General features: G+C 49.6%; 1 protein-coding gene across 1 annotated transcript in view; it reads left to right on the forward strand.

The window, feature by feature from the left end:
• CDH3 (cadherin 3) overlaps positions 1–19,595 on the forward strand; it is a 45,083-nt gene extending 25,488 nt beyond the window's left edge. The window contains exons 4-16 of the mRNA XM_065925626.1: positions 186–311; positions 550–705; positions 790–934; positions 2,021–2,196; positions 2,945–3,073; positions 3,964–4,149; positions 5,773–6,014; positions 6,455–6,600; positions 7,367–7,591; positions 10,759–10,965; positions 13,835–13,965; positions 14,330–14,476; positions 17,151–19,595. Coding sequence (XP_065781698.1) covers positions 186–311; positions 550–705; positions 790–934; positions 2,021–2,196; positions 2,945–3,073; positions 3,964–4,149; positions 5,773–6,014; positions 6,455–6,600; positions 7,367–7,591; positions 10,759–10,965; positions 13,835–13,965; positions 14,330–14,476; positions 17,151–17,360 — 2,226 coding nt within the window. The 3' untranslated portion in view covers positions 17,361–19,595. The remainder of the gene's footprint in view (positions 1–185; positions 312–549; positions 706–789; positions 935–2,020; positions 2,197–2,944; positions 3,074–3,963; positions 4,150–5,772; positions 6,015–6,454; positions 6,601–7,366; positions 7,592–10,758; positions 10,966–13,834; positions 13,966–14,329; positions 14,477–17,150) is intronic.
• Positions 19,596–20,668: the final 1,073 nt, after the last annotated feature.

Genomic DNA, 20,668 nt, shown 5'->3' on the forward strand with positions numbered 1-20,668 from the left:
TATTACAGTGTATTTAATTGGGCCCTCTCTGTAAGTGAACACTTAGATTATTTCCAAGTTTTCTATTGCAATACACCCATCTCGGCCTCTGGTCTCCTCATCCCGAGCCCCTGTAGGTGAGAGGATGATAGGTGTGTTCCAGGTGTGTTTGCACACCTGGGTTAAGGCATCTTCTCTCCCTGCAGGAAAGGAAAGCACTGAAGATTTCCCCACCCGCACCTGTCTTACGAAGGCGCAAGAGAGAATGGGTGGTCCCACCAATATCTGTGCCTGAGAATGGCAAGGGTCCCTTCCCCCAGAGGCTGAATCAGGTATGGCTGTGCCTTCCCCCCCCCCCCCGGGAGTCTTGGTGGCTGCAGGGACCCTCATTCAAAGGCCTGAGTATGAGGTTTCTTGCTGCTGAGCCCTGGGGCCTCCAGAAGGAAAGCCTCTGTGATGGGAGCAATTTCTGATCAGGCATTGCCTCTCCACCCCTCTCCATGGAGGGTTCTTTGCTACAGTTGTGAGATCGTTATCATTTTGTCAGCTGCCATTTTCTTTTGCTTCCAGCTCAAATCTAATAAGGACAGAGGCACCAAGATTTTCTATAGCATCACAGGGCCTGGGGCAGACAGCCCACCAGAGGGTATCTTCGCCATAGAGAAGGAAACAGGCTGGCTGTTGCTGAATAAGCCACTGGACCGGGAGAAGATTGCCAAGTATGAGGCAAGTAACCTTTGGCATCCAGCAGGGCCCCAGAGCTGTTGGGGAGGGGAGTGCCGGACTGACCACAGACCTGTGCACCCACAGCTCTTCGGCCATGCTGTGTCGGAGAACGGCGCCTCTGTGGAAGATCCCATGAACATCTCCATCATTGTAACAGACCAGAATGACCACAAGCCCATGTTCACCCAGGATGTCTTCAGAGGGAGCGTCTTGGAAGGGGTGCTACCCGGTAAGGAGACTGGGGAGGTGAGGAGCTATAGAGGTCTCCTGGACCCAGATCTGGCCTTGGGTCAACTTCTGGAACCATCTGGAGGTCAGCCAGACTCTTAAAGGCTGGAAGAACCCTTAACATGTGGTGTCCTGGGCTGTACATCAGATCACCTGGGATCCTCTTAAAAATCCGTATTCCAAAAAAAAAAAAAAAAAAAAAAATCCCTATTCCCCCACTCCATCCCAAAATCCCTGAATAGGATTGATCCTAGAGCAGGTACTTTCCTGATGGTCCAGCAGTTAACGCTCTATGCTTTCAGTACAGGGGGTGTGGGTTCAGTCCCTGGTTGGGGAAGTAAGATCCTGCATGGCACATGGTGCAGCTCAAAAAAAGAAAAGAGAGAAAATTAATCGGGGCAAAAGACTAGCGAAATAGGTACACATTAATGACCTCACAGACAGGTACTTTTGGGGAGAACTCCTCCTCTTCCTTTAAAGTTGTAGAGAATTACAAAGAAATGTGAATTGGTGAGACTGCCAATAGACATTTTTAAATGAAAAACTACCTTCAGCAAGATGGAGCCTCTTCCCCCTTGTATTCCAGAAGCCTAGACATGGTCAGGCCAGGTTGGAATGGTGCTTTAAAGCGTAGGAGACCTAGGTTCGTTGTATCTCATTGCTCTGCTGTTTTGGCTTCGTTCCCAAGATCACCTCATGATTACTGCTGGAGCTCCAGCCGTTACTTCTGGAAGGAGGGAACAGGTGGGAAGAGTAAGCCCCTTATTTCAGGAAAATGCTTCCCCAAAGCTATTTATCTCATTCGTCACAATTCAGTCTCGTGGCCACAGCTAGCTGCAAGAAGTGCTGGGCAATGGCCGTGGTTCCTGGTGGTCCTGTGCTCAGAACAGAGTGATTATGAGGATTATGTTTCTAAGGAAGAAGGGGAGAATGGGAAGTGGGCAGCAACTAGCAGTCTCTGGTGAGAGGGGAAGGTGGGTCCAAACTGGCGTACAGGGTGGAACCTCTCAGGGTTCCAGAAGTGGGTGAGGCTGAAGTTGGCACTGGGAGGGCAGGGTGCTCACTCATCAGCCCTTCTCCCCTCCAGGCACTTCCGTGATGCAGGTGACAGCCACGGATGAGGATGACGCCATCAACACCTACAATGGGGTGGTTGCTTACTCCATCTACAGTCAAGAGCCAAAGGACCCGCACGACCTCATGTTCACAGTCCACCGGAGCACGGGCACAATCAGCGTCATCTCCAGTGGCCTGGACCGGGAGGTGAGTGGCCCTTCACAAAGGGGCTGCCTGCCCAGGCCGGGCCCTGACACTTAGAGCAGAAGCCCCTGCCCCAGAGCCCGAGTCGGCCGGGAAGGGCTGTGGCCAGGTTCTGTATCGATGTCCCACAGCGCCCTTGGGCTGGTGGCACTCTGCCAAGCCATCTCATTAAGGCTGAGGAGGCAGCTGTGAAACACAGACATTTGATATTTTCCGTAGGTTTTCTCATTTCCTCTTGGAACGGCTCACTTAGCATGCACATTGCCCAGATTTGTCCCATGTGTACCACAAAGCAGTTAGCTCCGTGGGTACTGCTGCTGCTGCTGCTAAGTTGCTTCAGTCATGTCCGACTCTGTGCGACCCCATAGACGGCAGCCCTCCAGACTCCCCCATCCCTGGGATTCTCCAGGAAAGAACACTCGAGTGGGTTGCCATTTCCTTCTCCATCCATGGGTACTAGAGTTCCCTAATTCATACCTTTGTCAAACTCCTGCTCAGAGCTCCCTTTCTGGATCTTCCCTGAGTCAGGAGGCAGTGCCCAGGCTGCACCCCACAGCTGACCAGCCCAGGAGAACCATTTGGACCCACAGTTCCCCTCTCCCTCCACCCTTGGCTCCTGGTCTTTCCTGCAGTGGGCGAGCAAGGGATCAGGAGAACACTGGAAGGGAGAAACATTCCCCTCCCTCCACGTACACTCAAGGCTGTGCCCTGCTCTCAGGGGCTTCCACTTCCACCCTCCTTTTCTCCCCAGAGAGTCCCTGAGTACACACTGACCATCCAGGCCACAGACATGGATGGGGACGGCTCCAGCACCACGGCTATGGCCATAGTGGAAATCCTCGATGCCAACGACAATGCTCCTGTGTTTGATCCCCAGAAGGTAACACCCTTTCCTTCATGCATTCTTTCCTTGTCAGAGGATGAGGAATTGAGTTTCTCCTTTCTGATGAAACTTCCAAAATCAACCTGCATTGCTTCAAGTCCCAGCCCCAGCACTTGTAAGCTGTGTGACCTGAGGCGAAGCACCTAACCTCTTCTGTACCCTATTTCCTAGTCTGTGAAATAGGGACAATATTAATACCTGCCGCATTGTTCTGGGTTTTAAATGAAATAATCTATGTACAGTTCTTAGCATAATCGCTGGTACCTAAGTGCTCAATATGAAAATCTTTGTTGATATGGAAATTCCTAACTTGACTCACACCTACACCTGCCCACCTAGCCCCGGTGAATGCTTGTCACTTCATGTGACAGAGGACTCAGTGCTAGTCAAGATGATACCCACCACTTCCATCTTTAGGTAACTTGGGCTGCTAAATACTGTTCAGGCCTGTTGAAAACTTGTTCAGAATAGCTGATTTCCCCATCACGGCCATCTATTCTGAATTTCCAAGAAAGTCCCTGGTCAATGCCCCAGAGCAATCAGACACCTAGCCCTTCTTGCCATCTTCCTTGTGCCTTTCTGATTTCAGCTAGATATAGCTGACCACTCTTCCTGGGGCCTTGGGCACCCAGGTGGCTGAGATTCTGGGAGCATCAGGCCATGGGATTTTGGGAAAACAGGCCCAGGGTCACTGCGATGTGTCTGTCCTAGCAAGCTGTGAAGTTGACTCCTGGGGCATTCTGCATCTGTGCATGTCCCGGAAAGGGTGAGCGGCTTGGGGCTCCCCTGGAGCTGGGTGGAGGACTCCGCCGGTGAAGAGAGGAGAGCCGCCTCTAGGAGGAGTCAGCCTCTCCGCTCTGACAGGGCTGTGTTTTCCACGCTGACAGTACGAGGCCCGCGTGCCCGAGAACGCAGTGAGCCACGAGGTGCAGAGGCTGACAGTGACTGATCTGGATGCCCCTAACTCACCGGCATGGCGTGCCACCTACCGCATCGTGGGAGGTGACAACGGGGACCATTTTACCATCACTACTGACCCGGAGAGCAACCAGGGTATCCTGACAACGAAGAAGGTGAGTCAGTTTGGGCTTTGCACAGGGGCCACACCTGGGGCAGGGAGGTCTCCAGGACTAGGGGTACCGCCTGCCCGGGACACATACCTGGGACCACTCACCAGGGAGTGTACCAGGCCCGTGGCTTGCAGCACTCTCCCATCCCTCTTATGTGGGGGAATTCCTTTGTTTAAATCATCTCCAGGGACTCAGTTCGTAAAACAGATGCATAAAACAGAGTCACTGATCTAACTGAGGCCAGTCAGTGGGGCCCCTCCTCCCAGTATATCTAGTGGTTGCTCCTAATCGGTCTTACACAGAGGGTCTGTTTTATTGGAATCCTTGCTATTTTGCCTTCAATCCATAGTTCATATCTTGGTATTTGGATAGTAAAATGTTTTACTTCAAATGTTTTAAATTACTTTAACTGTTTTAAATTACGTCTAGGCATACCCTTGCCTCTTGAAAAATCTTGAGTAAAATTGATGCTTCAAGAAAATCGGACTAATCTTTCTTGATGTCTTTTACCTGTTGGTTTATTATAAAGAATGGCCCAGTTTGAGAAAGAAAGTGAAAGTGAGTCACTCAGTCGTGTCCAACTCTTTGTGACCCTGTGGACTGTAGTCTACCAGGCTCCTCTGTCCCCTGAATTTTCCAGGCAAGAGTACTGGACTGGGTTGCCATTTCCTTCTCCAGGGATTTTCCTGACCCAGGAATCGAACCCAGGTCTCCGGCAGTGCAGGCAGACACTTTACCATCTGAGCCACAATACTTTAAAAGCTGTCCCCTCCTTGTAACCAAAGTTTTGTAATGCCCCTTTCACATTGTAAAATGAATTTTGTTTTTAATATAACTTCTCTAACTTATGTAACTTCTAGAAAAATGCAATGCCCTAATTAAAATAAAGGAGAATTTTCAGGAAAATTTACTGATAATAAAATGCTTCCCTGTGTAAACCTTTGGGCACAATTACACTAGAAAACATGATGAAGTGGCCAGTTTCTTGCATCTGTTTGTGGAATCATCCAAGTGTAGTAGATATTGTATGTCGCTGTAGTGAGTCTTACCACAAGTGATATTGATGTTTTTCCAGAACCTCAAATAAACAACTTGAAGAAAGGCCTGAACAAATTATGAGCTCCCCTCAGAAGTTGCATTCCTAGGAAATTTAGTATAAATTGAAACCACACCAAAAACTTGATTTATATGGAAAACACATTCTAGACTGTAAATATAAACAGAGCTTCACGCCCAGATGTTGGCAAGTCCCGTGGGACATGGGATAGTTCTTTGTGTCCCTGCCCCCATCAGGGGCATTCCCTGTCATTAGGACACCTAGAAATGCCCCCTCCAAGTTCCGACCACACCCACTGTGGAGCGTCGTCACCCCAGTGGGAACCAGTTCTAGGCTTCGGGCTTACTAGTCTAGTTGCCTTTGGGGTGATGGTCTGAGAGGCCCACCTAGGTATCCACTCCAGAAATTCAGGAGGAAACCAGGAGGCTCTATGGGGCAGCCGGGGGCAGCATTGCTGCTGGTGGGAGCCCCAGCCCCTCGTGGTGGGCCCTCTCTTCCAGACATCACAGCATGGCATGGGGCCTCCTCACAAAATGACGACTCTGGTCCTCCTTCCTGTTCTCTCCCAGGGCTTGGATTTTGAGGCCAAAACCCAGCACACCCTGTACGTTGAAGTGATCAACGAGGTTCCCTTTGTGGTGAAACTCCCGACCTCCACAGCCACCGTAGTGGTCCATGTGGAGGATGTGAATGAGCCACCCGTGTTCGTCCCACCCTCCAAAGTCATCGAAGTCCAGGAGGGCATCTCCATTGGGGAGCCTGTTTGTGCCTACACCGCACGGGACCCAGACAAGGGGAGTCAGAAGATCAGGTATGCAAGGGCTTGGCTCGAGTTCGGCCAAAGACATGGGTACGTTGGATGGGTTGTTTATTATATGCAGCAGTATTTGTTCTAATTGCCATAAAGACTGCTAAATATTTTGACTACCACCCCTGCACAGGGCCTTCCCTTCCTACCGTCCAAACAGAGGAGGTTAAGTCCAGGGGACAGGTGTTCCCCACTTCCTCTCACATATCCCTGCTGGCCCCCTCCCACCTTCTGCTCAGGAGCCCAACTGGGGGTGAGATGTATTTTCCACATGATCCTGCCTAGGATTCCCAAGTCCCATGAAACCCTCTGCCAGCTGACATGCGGAGACTTTGAATGATGACACTAGAACTCTGAAGCAGGGCTTGCTTCGGCCGCACATATACTAAAATTGGAACTCTGAAGTACCCTGGGTGTGATTCTTTGCAACTTTTCTGCTCCAGTTACCACATCCTGAGAGACCCGGCAGGGTGGCTAGCGATGGACCCAGACAGTGGACAGGTCACTGCCGCGGGGATCTTGGACCGTGAGGATGAGCAGTTTGTGAGGAGCAACGTCTACGAAGTCATGGTGTTGGCCACAGACGACGGTGAGAGCTCCCTTCGGCCCCTCTGGAGCCCAGGACACAGCACATCCCCTCTGCAGGCTGAGTGTGATGTGGGGAAGGGGTGTCAGCAATCCTACCTGGGAGGTCAAAGTGGTCTCTTGGAGGAGACTTAGAGTGGTGGTCCTAGGGTTGGCTGGTTCAGCTTCCCTAAGACCCAGGAGTTAGGAGTTATCCTGAAGATACCTTTCAGCCTGTTTGTGCTTCACTGAGTCCTGAGTTAGCCTCTTGGTTTCCCCTTGTGATTGACTGAAAGAGGCTGCCTTACAAGTGTTACGATTGCTGAGTGATGTCACGCCTCGACAGGGTTGGGGGTAATGATGTAATGACATCTCTATTTGACACATACTGAACCAAGACCTGGAGTCAGGCGAGAGGTTACTGCAGGGCTGGGAAGCGAAACTTCCCTGAAGCTGGTCAGCAAACACAGCATCAGCCCTGAGGTGGCCGTTCTTTTTTTCATGGTGATAGATTGGTAGTGGCTGTCTGGATGAAGTGGCTGTGCTGTGATCAGTTAGTAATGTCTACTGTGGACACAAAATGAGAATGGTGACATGTTTGCCATGCATTTGCCGTCACTGGTTTGATCTATAATGAAGCGAGGGCAGGGAAACTCTTGAAAGGTTACAGTTGGACAGTAAACAGGACCCTTCTGAGGTTTATTGGGTAAGTCCTGGGGGAGCCTGATATAGACTGATCAACCCAGCCAAAGGCAGATGCTGAAAAGGAATCATATGTGTGATTTGAACAGGGAGCCCTCCCACCACTGGCACAGGGACCCTCCTGCTAACACTGATGGACATCAATGACCACGGTCCGGTCCCCGAGCCCCGTCAGATCACCATCTGCAACCAAAGCCCTGTGCCCCAGGTGCTAAACATCACAGACAAGGACTTGTCCCCCCACACTGCCCCTTTCCAGGCCAAACTCGCACACGACTCGGACGTCTATTGGACAGCGGAAGTCAACGAGAAAGGTAACTGAGTGGTGGTGGCAGACGGGTGTCTTTTCCCTACCCAGATCCAGCATCTACCTTCTTGCTCCAACGTCTTGTGGGTCACAAGTTACCGGTTTCCTCAAGAATGTCAGTCAGGGGAATTCCCTGGCAGTCCAGTGGTTGGAACTCCTGGCTTCCACTGCAGGGGGCATGGGTTTGATGCCTGGTCAGGGAACAAGATCCTGCAAGCCTCACAGTCCAAAAAAACCAAAAGCGATGTCAGTCAAATGCTGCTTATTAACTTAGTCTAAACCTTTGGGAATCCACAGGAATCCTTAAAGACCGTTCTAGCCCAATCACCTTCCTGTACAGTTGGAAGCACTGAGGCCCACAGAGAGCTGGGACATGCCTTTCTCACTGTGACATAATGAGAGAGTCGGGAACCCAGCATAGTAATAACAACTAACATTCCTGAGCATGCTTGCTATGTGCTATGTGCACTTCAGACACTTCACATAGATTCAGCTACTGAATCCTCACAACAACCCTGTAAAGCAGGTACTGTTAATCATACATATACATGTATGTGCACCCATTGGACAGATAGGGAAACCAAGGCTTACAGAAGCTTAAATATCCTGCCAGGGGCATTATGACTAGAAGATAATGGCCCCAGGATTGGGATGCAGGCAGTCTACTCTACCAGGATCCTCTGCTGCCTACCATTTATCCACTCCTGGCAATGTGCAAGAGGCTTTTTATACTTTTTCTTATTTTAAATTTCTACCATCCTCTATTGTCAGTATTTTTATCCCTATTTACAGATGAGAATGAGGCTCAGAAAGGTTAAATGCCATGTCCACAGGCACAGTGTGGGTAAGCAGTGGAACAGAAGTTGAAGACAGGGTCCCTGGCCCTCACACCCCTGCTCCCAGCCACCTCCCTGTCCTTTCTCTTTCCCACCCCATAACGCTCCTCAGCCTTCAGTGGTTTTTCAGTTGTCACAGGACTGAAGAGGGGACTTATTGGCATCAAGTGGGCAAGGACTCAGGTGCGTGAGAACAGCACATCCAGGCCCAAGTGCCAATAAGGCCCCCGGAGAAGCTCACCCTGGTTTGAAATGCCTCCCTCTTCCTCTTGGGGCTAGGGTCCCCCAGGAGGGGCATGGGGGACCAGTACATTCAGGTTCTTCCCTGAAGTAACCAAATGCCTGGTGTCCTCTGCTGCTGCTACTGAGCCAGGCCAGAAAGGACTGAGGAGACCTGCCTCAGACACACACATTGTCCCGTTTTTATGATTCCTCTGATTTGGGGGTATATACCCAGCACCTTTCCTTGAGGAAACCCAAGTTGGTCTCCTATCACCTCCTTGTGGCCTGGAAGCCGTTTTCCCCTCCCTGACTGTTTGGTTTACAGAGCATAGCCTCTGAAGTCAGAATACCTTGGGTCAAGATCCAGCCCCTCCGTTTACCAGCTTGTACTTGTGAGCAAGTTACTGAACCTCGCCGTTCAGCAGTTTTCCCTGCCTGTGGGATGGTGCCGGTAATGTAGCTCTGCACAGCCACTGTGAAGACTAAATACATGACAAGCGCTTCTTCTGGTGCATCAGGGCTCAGTCCATGCCAGTGGCCGTCTTCACCAACAGGCACAGTCCGGCTCTGCCAAGAGTGAGCGTTACCTCAAAGCCCAGTGGTGCCAATACCTGACACTACCACTGGTTCTTGGTTTTGACTTCGTCGTTCTTTCTGTCTGTGTTCTATTGTCAGAGGAGTTAATCCCAACTCTACATCCATGTGAACTGGGGCTGCTTACTTGACCTCCCTAAGCTTCAGTGTCTGTGTTTGTAAAATGAGGAGTAACAGAACCTTTCTCTTAAAGTTGAGGTGAAGATCAGAGTTGGGCTTGGCACATAGTGTCCATTGAGTCCCCACTGCCGCCACCAGCACCATCATCACCTGAGAAGTCAGCTCTCCAGCCTGGGAACAGGAAGGCAGGAGGGATGTTCTGGTGAAATGCCCCACATTGGCCTCTCCACTCGGTGGACCAGACATCCAGCGTGCAAAACTCTCTCTGTCTGCCACTGCTGAGTGGGAACGGGGTGAATTCTCCCTCTGGCCCTTCAGCTAAGAGGGGCCCAGTGACTGTGCAGAGCCTGTGAACTGAAAGTGGCTTGAGGTCAGTGCTGAGATAGGCCAGCAAGCCTGAGGGCAGGCGGGCTAGAAACACGGAGTTGTTTTTGAACGTCCCAATGATGCGTGGGGTTGGGGGACACTATTGGCATTGGGTGATGAGGACTTGAGTGCTCGGGAATAGTTCCACTCAAGCCACTATTAAGTGCCCTCTTTGAGAAACTTGGGTCTAAACCAAAGGCCTTTCTTCAGAGAGGCCTCTGACCTTATATTTCTCACCCACAAACGTAGCCCCCCTCCCCACTCCACGATGGCCAAGCAGCCTCCCCAGAGTGGCTCCCATTGTGCAGGCTGCTCCAAAGCTTGGCTTCGGCTCTGTGGCTCTGCTGCCTGCCCCAGGCCTTCAAAGGCCAGTTAGCACGGTGCCGAGCACAGCCTCACTGCCGGCACCTCTGAGCTTGTGTGCAGTCACTAATGCTCCCGGCATCAGTTACATCACCAGCTCATATGCATTTGGATTTCTTGATAACTGATGCTCACTCAGAATTATCCAAGTTTCAGATATATTGAAATTCTATCATAGAGTTGAGGTATAAACATTATATATACAATTGAAAGAGCAAAATGCTGCCATAACAAATGGTAATAAATTTTCAGGTAGAAAAAAAGGTGGCCAGTTAATATAAATATTAAAAGAGTGTGCTAGCTGTCTCTTAGGAAGAACAGTGTTTGTTTGCTTGTTTGTTTTGAAGCAAAGAACAATCTGGCAGCTAGTGATGCTGAGAAATTATTGGCCCTGCATGCCATGAATTTTTAAAAATGTCATATTTAGAAATACTGTGATTATTGATTTTTTAAAATAGAATGATGACTTTATTCTTCTATCCAAATAATCCTTCCCTCAGTGGGGAATTTGGCTTGGACCAAGTGTCTGTTTGTAACGCTCGGTGTAAGTGCGCTATGAAGACGTTGCTCCTCGTGGCCCAGATGCAGTCTGCCTCCTCAGACCTCCATCGTGGTGGGCTTGGGTCCCACCATTCATGGCCTCCCGAGGTGAATAATTGTCTGTCTGCCCCAGGAGACGCAGTAGCCTTGTCCCTGAAGAAGTTCCTGAAGCAAGACACGTACAATGTGCACCTCTCCCTGTCTGACCACGGCAACAAGGAGCAGCTGACGGTGATCAGCGCCACCGTGTGCGACTGCCACGGCCATGTGAAGACCTGCCCGGAGCCCTGGAAGTGGGGCTTCCTCCTCCCCATCCTGGGTGCTGCCCTGGCTCTGCTGCGTGAGTGCCGGCACCCTTCCCCTCTGAGGTTGGGGTAGTTAGAAACCTGAGTCCACCCCAAACTTAGAGACTCGGGCCACCGACGTCGCCCATCTGTTCCTTGTCCTCTTAATTCTGGAAGTGTCGTTTAGCCCATAGATGTTTGTGGGGCCTCGGGGAGGTGCAGGCTTTGGGGATACAGTGGGGAGCAGACTTGCCCTGCTGTCGCATCGTCTGGTGGCTACAGTGGTGGTTCTGAAGGTGTAGTCCCCAGACCAAGAGCATCAGCATCACCAGGAATTGGTCAGGCCAACTCCCTGGCTCACCCCTGAGCTCCCAAGTCAGAAACTTAGGGGTAAGACCTGGTAATCTGTGTTTTTACAAGCCCTGCAGTGGATTCTAATGCATGTTTCAGCTTGAGACACACTGGTCTAGTGAGCAGAAGTGTTTAGTTGGAAACTAATTTCTTTGCTCTCATGGTAGAACCTATCACATTTACTTTTTTCACTCTCTGAATTGTCCTTACACAGAAAACACTCATTCACTCACGCATGAATGCAATAAGCACAAGCTTTAATTAATCATCGTACTTGCACTGAGCACTGTGATAGGTGCTGAGAGTGCAACATTTATGAGGCAGAGTGCTCAGGGCCGGTGCACTGGGATGACCCTGAGGGATGGGATGGGGAGGGAGGTGGGGGGGGGGGGTTCAGAATGGGGAACACATGTCCACCCATGGCTGATTCATGTGAATGTTTGGCAAAAACCACCACAATATTCTAAAGTAATTAGCCTCCAGTTAATTAAAAAAAAAAAAAAAAAAAAAAACAGCCCCTGCCTTCATGTAGCTTACTTTCCAGTGCAGAGAGCAGATAGCAAATAAGCCACCAGAGAAATAGGTGTTGCTATGGATTAAAAGAAAGTGAGGGGAGAAGGAGATCTGGCATTTTATGTAGGATCGGCAAGAACAGGCTTACTGAGAAGGGGGCATTTGAGTAAAGACCTGAATCAGTTGAGGAAGCAGATCATGCAGCTATCCAGGGAACACACAGTGCAAAGGTCCTGAGGTGACTCTCTGCTTTGTGTGGAAACAGCAATGACTGGTGGGAAAAGCAAGAGGGAGAAGAGAGGTGATGGCTGTGGTGGAGCATTGCATTGGGCTTTGTGGGTTATTGTAAGGACTCTGGGTGAAATGGGAAGTCATCAGTTTTGGAGCAGAGGACCAACATGATCTGACTTGAGTTTTGCAGGATTCCTCCTAAACAGACTGTAGAGGGCCGCTACTACCATAATCTGGGGGTGAGGGGGGAATTGTGGCTCAGATCCAGGGTGGCAGTAGAGGTGGTGAGAGCTGGCTATATTTCAAGGTAGAATCAATTCAGATTCAGATGAGGAAAAGAGCCATCTATGACTTCAAGGCCTGAACAAGTAGAAACATGGAGTTTCCATTAACCAGTTTGGGAAGGACCATGGGAAAAGTCCAAATGGAGGTAACAGTAGGCAGCTGAACACAGGCGCTTTGGGTGCAGGTAGGCAGTCCAGGTTGCCTCCTGCCTTTCCCTAAGCCAGTGGGGAGGAAAGGGGAGGGAAAGGTCACAGTCTGACCCACACAGGGTGTGCATCCTGAGAACCCAGGGACTCACAAAGATGACTCCACCACTTTTGTCTGGCTAGAGAGGACAATGGTTCCCTCAGCAGGTGAATAAGGGGGATAAAGCTGAGCAGTGGCTGTATCCTCCTCCATTAAATAGCCGCAGAGAGGGCCAGGGCTGCCCTCCTCATGTGGAATTAACTGGGGGTAGTCACAGCAGTTAGGGGCAGCAGCTGGGCACTAATCAGCCCATCCCCACTATGTCCAAATAGACCTCCAGCCTTTTAGATCATATCACTGAAACTCATTCCCTATCTTAAAATTCCAAAATAGTGTTTGCACCTAAGTTCAGATTACTGCACCACATCAAAGTTGCATTGTCTTGCTTTTAACTTAAAGTCTCTGGCTATTATGGGACACCTCATGACTGAAAAGTCATATTGAAAAGTAATATCTGGAAATTTCCTTGGCAGTCCAGTGGTCAGGACTGGGTGCATTTACTGCTGTGGGCCCAGGTTCAATCCCTGGGAACTAAGGGAACTAAGGTAAGGGAACTAAGATCCCGTAAGCAAGGGGCCCCCAAACTCCAGGATCAAACGCCTGATGATCTGAGGTGCAGCTGAACATAATAATAGAAATAAAGTGCACAATAAATGTAATGCCCTTGAAGCATCCTGAAACCATCCCCCACCTCCGTCTGTGGAAGATTTATCTTCTACAAAGAAGAAAGTAGCGCTAAAACTGATGCCAAAAAGGTTGTGGACTGCTGCCAAAAGCCATATGGTGCAGCCAAAAACAAAAAAATAACATCTACTGGGAGATTCCCATCCCCACAAAGGAGGATTTCCATAAGGACCACTACATCAATATGGGAAGACTAACAGTAAAAAAATACAGAATTACAGGTGGGGAAATGAAGTCAGAATACCAGTAGGAGGAAGTGGTTTTAAGCTGAGAGCAGAAAGGTGAGAGCCATATGTATGCGTGGAGAGTGTTCCTGGTGAGAAAAGAGCCAGGATGAAGGTTCTGAAGTGGGAGACTGCTGAGTATATTCAAGGAACCCTGAGGTCTGTGACCAGACCTGGGCAGAGAGGGAGGGTTGGAGACTGGTCGGGCTAGTCCTGTAGCCTTGATGAGGAGGCGAGGGTTTTCCTAGGTGCACAGGGGCCACTGAAGTGTGTGAAGCTCTGGTGACTGAGTGGAGGGATCAAAAATTACATGGGACTTCAAGAGTTTGGGGGTGCTGGCCAGCCATGTGGTTGTTTGGGGATGAATATTCACACTCCCCAACTCTTGCAGTCCTCCTGCTGGTGCTCCTGTTCTTGGTGAGAAAGAAGCGGAAGATCAAGGAGCCCCTTCTCCTCCCAGAAGATGACACCCGTGACAACGTCTTCTACTACGGCGAAGAGGGGGGTGGCGAGGAGGACCAGGTAGGGCACTGGGGGGCCCTCCTGGGGTCGGGAGGTGGTGCCCCCATGGCCCCTGGCAGTGATGGTTGGGTCAACCAACTGACCATGTTAGTTGCGTCGCCCAGACCCTGGCCTGAAGCGTCAGTCTTCTGAGAGGGTGCCTTATCCACTGCTCTTGTCTCTGGCCCCAGCCAGTCCAACCTGGAACCTGTGCTTAATCTGAGAGGAGGGAATGTGGACTCTAAGGCTTATCAGAGACCTCTGACATTGTCTTCTAAGACTTACACTTAAACCAAAACATCCAAGAGGCACAGAAGTGGGATGAAATGTAAATGGGGGGAGTGGGAGGGTTCTTCTCCATCCCATGTCCTCCACTTTCCTGAAGGACTATGACATCACCCAACTCCACCGGGGTCTGGAGACCCGTCCTGAGGTGGTTCTCCGCAATGATGTGGCACCATCCTTCATCCCCACACCCATGTACCGTCCTCGGCCAGCCAACCCAGATGAAATCGGCAACTTCATCATCGAGGTGAGGCGTGGGGGCCCAGACTAGGGCAGTCTTTAGTTCAAGCACCAGCAGCATGAGAGAAAGAGCACGGGCTTGGAGTCTTAGCTCTGGGTTCAAATCCTGGGTCGGTCACCAACAAGCTAGCAGTGTGACCTCTGGCATATATAGCAACTTCTGGGCCTCCTGTTTCCTCCTCCATTAAACCCAAAGTTTCAAAGTGGTCAAAGAATAGGTTAGAAAAAAAAAAAAAGAATAGGTTAGGAATTCTTTCTTTTCTTTTAATTTGTTGATGTTTATCATCTTCCCTGATGGCTCATGTGGTAAAGAATCTGCCTGCATTGCTAGTAGACCCAAGTTCGATCGCTGGGTTGGGAAGATCCTCTGGTGGAGAAAATGGCAACTCACTCCAGTATTCTTGCCTGGAGGATTCCATGAACAGGGGAACCTAGCAGGCTACAGTCCATGGAGTCACACAGAGTCAGACATGACTGAGTGCCTAACACTTTCACTTTCATTTATCATTGAACAAAGGTAAGAGAGGACTGGGTCTGGCACAAATGAGCAATTTGATCAATAAAAACCAATGAGGAAGAGCAGGCTCTGTTGCAGTCTAGATGAACTCGGAGTCAAGGCTCTTGACTTTTCCAGGTGATCTCTGGTTTGACAGGACTTTTGATTAGGAATTATTTATTTATTCAACACATATAGTGGTTGTTAGGAGAAAACTCGGGAGCCGGACTCCCTGGGTTTGAATTTGTAAAGATCTCAGGTGATTCCAGCGTGGAGTAAAGTTGAGGGCCTCTGGGATAGGTTGGTTTAAGGACTGGATGAGTAAGCACCTGGAGCAGTGCTGGCTCAGGGAATCTCCTGGAGAACTTCAAACACTGAAGCCTCTGACCACCCCCCAACCCCACCCACCCCACCCTCCGGGACTGTGATTTAATTGATCTGCATGTGGGCCAGACTTCAGAATATTTTTAAAAAAAATTCTCAGGTAATTCCCCTTGGCTATCTGTTTTACATATGGTAATATAAGTTTCCATGTTACTCTCTCCGGAAACTGAAACAGGGCCTCTGTATCAACCTAGAGGGGTGGGGTGGGGAGGGAGAAGGGAGGGAGGTTCAAAAGGGAGGGGATATATGTATACCTATGACTGACTCATGTTGAGGTTCGACAGAAAACAACAAAATTCTGTAAAGCAATTATCCTTTAATTAAAAAATAAATGAATTTTAAAAAAAGATTCCCAGGTAATTTAAGTTTGGAAACCACTGGCCTGGCACCTATCCTACATTAGGTAATGACAACTCTTGCTGCTAAGTGTCCCCCATATTCTCAATTCTGGGCACATACTTGATTTATCTAAGGAATTTTTAAAAATATCAGTGCCTTGGACCCAGATATTCAGTGTTTTTTTTTTTTTTAGGCTCTGACTTTTTTTTTTTTGGCCATGCTGCATATCATTTCAGTATCTTAGTTCCCCAACCAGGGATGGGATGGAACCTGTGCACCCTGAAGTGGAATCGCAGAATCCTAGCCACTGGATCACCAGGGAATTCATAAGCTCTGATGTTTCTTTAGTTCCCCAAGAAATAAAATATACAGCCAGGCTTGTGAGAATCACAACCTAGGTACATAGGAGATAAACCATGTGAGGCTAGCATAGGCTGGTGCCATGAAAGCAATCAGTAAAAGGAGGTTTTTAATAAGAGGGAGGGAAGGAGGAGGTAGCAGGATAGGAAGGATGGATGGATTTGGGGGGTTGGAGGAAGCAGCAGTAGGCACAGGGTTCAGTGGATGGTCAGAATACCTTAGTTTGGCCTGAACCCTGCTTACCTTTCTTGCTTTCTCAAACTAGCCTGGTGGTGAGACTCTGTTCTTTAGCCTTAAGCACATCTGAGATTCCTATACAGAAACAAAAGCATCTGGGGGAAGTTGCTCAGAGCATCTTTGCCTTGGAGCTAAAGACCAGGAGATCTTCTCTCCAGTTGAATGAAGACAGTTTTCAGAATATTTGTGTTAGACAGTTTGCAAATAACTGTCTCATTTAATGCCTGGTCATGTCAACTCTGCAGAGGAGGAATTCTGTTATGTTCCCCTGTAACTCTAATATGCACTTTTATACTAACATACATTCATTTCCTCCTCTGAAACTATATGAAGTCTCCCCATTTTTGAGATGTGGGGCTTCCGAGGTGGCACTGCAGGAGACATAAGAGACGTGAGTTCGATCCTTGAGTCGGGAAGATCGCCTGGAGAAGGGCATGGCAACCCACTCCAGTATTCTTGCCTGGAGAATCCCATGGACAGAGGAGCCTGGCAAGCTACAGTCCATGGGGTCGCAAAGAGTCGGACACGACTGAAGCGACTTAGCGCGCATTCTTGAGATGAGGGAAACAAAGGCAGGGAGACTTGAAGAGGCTTGCCCAGGTCTACACACTCGTGTGTGAAATCTGACTTCAGAGTCCCCACCCTGAACCGCTGGCCTGTGGCGCTGAGCACTCGCTCTCCGCTGGTCCCTGTGCTGAGGATTTATGTGCATTTCATGTTCGACCTTCAAACCTTAAGGGAGGGGAGACAGGGCTCTGCAGATGAAGAAATGCAGGCTCAGCCGGATGAGTTCACTTTCCTGAGCTCTCGCAGCTGCCCCGTGTCTGGTTCCGCAGCTCCTAACACCCTGCTCTCCACCCCCCAGAACCTGAAGGCGGCCAACACAGACCCCACGGCCCCGCCCTATGACTCCCTGTTGGTGTTCGACTATGAGGGAAGTGGCTCCGATGCCGCCTCCCTGAGCTCGCTCACCTCCTCGGCCTCTGACCAGGACCAAGACTACGACTATCTGAACGAGTGGGGCAGCCGCTTCAAGAAGCTGGCGGACATGTACGGCGGGGGCCAGGATGACTAGGACTCCCTAAACACCGGGCCACGGCAGCGTCTCCAAGGGGTCTTTGTCCCCACCTTGGCCAAGGACTTTGCAGCTTGTTGAGAAGTGGCCTTAGCAACTTGGAGGGAAGAGGCCTCGAAGCTGACCTCAAAGGGGCAGGTCTCTATGCCTTTCAGAATGGAGGAACGTGGGCAGTTTGATTTCAACAGTGAGCACCTCTTAGGCTAGACCAGGGCTGCCCAATTTCTGGGAGTCTCCCTGCTGCCATAAAATGCTCAGCCCTGGGTCCTGGGCCTTGACCGACTCTGACTCCCCCATAATGGCTTTTGCTCTGGAATGGACCCTTTTCCTTAGTAAGAGGCCTCTTACCACAATCTGCATTTTTTTTTTAATGCTATTTTCAAAAAGTGAGAGGCAGGTCCTCAACCACCCCTGGAACCCTCCAGAAGCCCAGGCATGCCCTCACGCATTTCTCTCTGGTCTCTGGGCCCCCAGGCCTCCTGTTTGATTGAATAACTGCGTTTTTACACTGAGCGCGTCTAGGTGGCCCTTTATTTTTTATTTTCCCGATCGAGTGCTGTAGATGAAGAGTGATGACAATCCTGTAAATGTACTAGAACTTTTTTATTAAAGGAACTTTTTCCCAGAGGTGGCAGGGGAGTGAAGTTTTTTTTTTTTTTTAATAGTTTTGTTGATGTATAATTCACATACCATATTCACTCATGTAAAGTGTACAATTCATTGGTTTTCTAGAATTTGCAGAGTTGTGTGGAGTCGTGCTTTTATCCCTGTGGGCTTCACCCCAGCTTCCTCCTGATAGTAGTGGAAGCTCAGGATTTGTTTACAGACCCGGAGGAGGCAGACGTCAGCTCGCCTACCTACAGATGAGAGCTGCTGTCCCTGTGTGAGAACCATTAACTTCCTTCCTCCTGACGGAGCTGCACCACAGATGCAGTACTGGGAGGTTTCCTCTTTTCTGGACCAGCAGTATGGGGAGATTTCCTCTTTGTGCTGTGGGCTCTATGTCGAAAGGCAGGATGTTTGCGGGGGGTGGGTGGGGATAGGGTCCAGCACTACTACTTCCTAGCAAGTTGCTTAACGTCTACCTGCCTCAGGTTTCTCATGTGTAAAATGGGGAGTTCCTGTGGAGATGAAGTGAGTTCACATCCCGCACACAGCAGGTGCTATCCATGTTCATTGATAACAGCCACCGTTTAGTCAATACTTTTTAGACCCAGACAGCACTTAACTTCCAATTATTTCCTTTCAACAAATCCTCACAATCACCCTCTGAGGGAATCTTCCTCATTTTAAGAATGGCCTCGTTTTATTTTTTGTTAAATGATGCCTGATTGACACCAGAATCAAGCCAGAAGATTAGAGAACTCACCCAGGATGTCAATGAAATTAGAACATTCCTGACAAAACAGGGCACAGATGGCAGGAATAAGGATGAAGAGGCAGCAGGAATTCCATGTGTGCCCTTGTTAAAGCAAAGTTTTAAGTTTATCTTTATAATGAACTAGAAGAAAAGAATCTGAAGTGAAGCCGAGAAGATCACTGAAGTGGAAATAGATGTCTCCTTCCTGCGAAAGAATGACTGATTCTATAAAGAAATGGTACTCCCGGGGGCCGTCCCTAGACCAGCAGCCTCAGCACCACTGCCAAACCAGAAACTACTAGCAAGCGGGACCCTGCAGTCTCATCTGACAAGCCTTTCAGATGATTCTGCTGCCCACACAATTTAAGATTGAGACTCTGAAAAGTCTTAAAGATTGAAGGCAAGAGGAGAAGGGGATGACAGGGGGTGAGATGGTTGGATGGCATCACCGATTCGATGGACATGAGTTTGAGCAAGCTCCGGGAGTTGGTGAAGGACAGGGAAGCCTGGCGTGCTGCAGTCCATGGGGTCACAGAGTCAGACATGACTGAGCGACTGAACTGACTCTGAAGGGTGAGGCTGTGGGTGTCCTGAAGCCTCAGACCCTGGATGGGGAAGTTTAAAGGGAACAAAGTCTGATAAAGTGTCTCACCCACCCTAGGTCCACAGCGCCTCAGCCCACGCTCCTGGCTGCCTCCTATCTCTCCCTGTAGCTGCAGCCTCTGGCTCCCTCAACCTCAGCGTCCCCTCCACCAGGGCCTTGCAGCTCTTGCTGATAAGGTTGTATGGGAAGGATTAGGTGTCTCAACCAGCAAACACCTGCTGCCCGTTATCTTAAACTCTCTGAGAAGCCTGAATAAAGCCTGTATCTTCACTGAGACTAATAATAAAACCAAGCAGCCACTGTCCAGGCTGCCCTTCCTCCTCTGAGATTTTTTTTGGGGGAGTGGGGAGTGGAGGAGCAAAAGCAACCTATTCTAGCCAAGCCTGCTCTCTGCAGTGGATCTGGATTCCCTTGGCAGTGGAACTGCCCTGCAGCCTCTGAGTGATCTGGAAAGAAGGATCCTGGGCTCTGTGATGGGGATGGATGTTATGTCACCCTCTCACTTGGGACCTGTGTCTCTTCTGCAGAATGAACTCTGGTCTTTAGGACCTGTAATAAGTCAGAATATTTGCAGCTAGTGACTCGCCAGGGCCAACCACTCAGAGTGAATGCTAACTGTAGATAACCAGTGTAGCCAGTCATACCAGCGGGGACTACCTGAATGTTGGCCTTTGTGCACTCTGAACGTTAATCCTTCACATTTTGATGTCCAACAGTTGAGCATGAATCCTTCCATCCTTTACTCCCCGCCCCCCAATGCACTACATGCACAATGTGCATTGTATCTTTTCTAACAGGTTGTGCAATGATACATTGCCTTATTGTCTCCAACACATCTAGGTTGGATGAGTTAGCATGGTTTTTTTTTTTTTTTTTTTTTTTAGCACCATGCAGCATGTGAGATCTTAGTTCCCTAGCCAGGGGTTGAACCTGACCCCCCTGCAGTGGAAGCACAGAGTCCTAACCACTGGACACCACCAGGGAAGTCTCATGTTAGCCTAGATTTATGGATAGGGAGGCCTGGCTTGCTGCAGTCCATGGGGTTGCGAAGAGTCAGACATGACTGTGTGACTGAACTGAACTGAGTGAGTCTCACCGCCACCCATGGCCACTAGTGATTCTAGTTTTTTGCCCGTAACAGTATTAAAATAAATTCCCTGGAGCATCCATCTCTGCAGATGCCTCAATGCCAGTCCTCCAACACCTGCAGAGAAGTGAGGAGGGCCCGTGGTCCTGGTTGGGATCAAGGCTGCCTGATTCTGAGTGAAGGTCCAGGATGATGGTTTGGTGCTGAAAGGACCCCTCGGGCTCATTCTGTTAAATAATTTCCCCTCCAGACTTAAA

This window comes from Muntiacus reevesi, chromosome 2 (assembly GCF_963930625.1).
Source record: "Muntiacus reevesi chromosome 2, mMunRee1.1, whole genome shotgun sequence".
In the NCBI taxonomy this organism is placed as follows: Eukaryota; Metazoa; Chordata; class Mammalia; order Artiodactyla; family Cervidae; genus Muntiacus; species Muntiacus reevesi.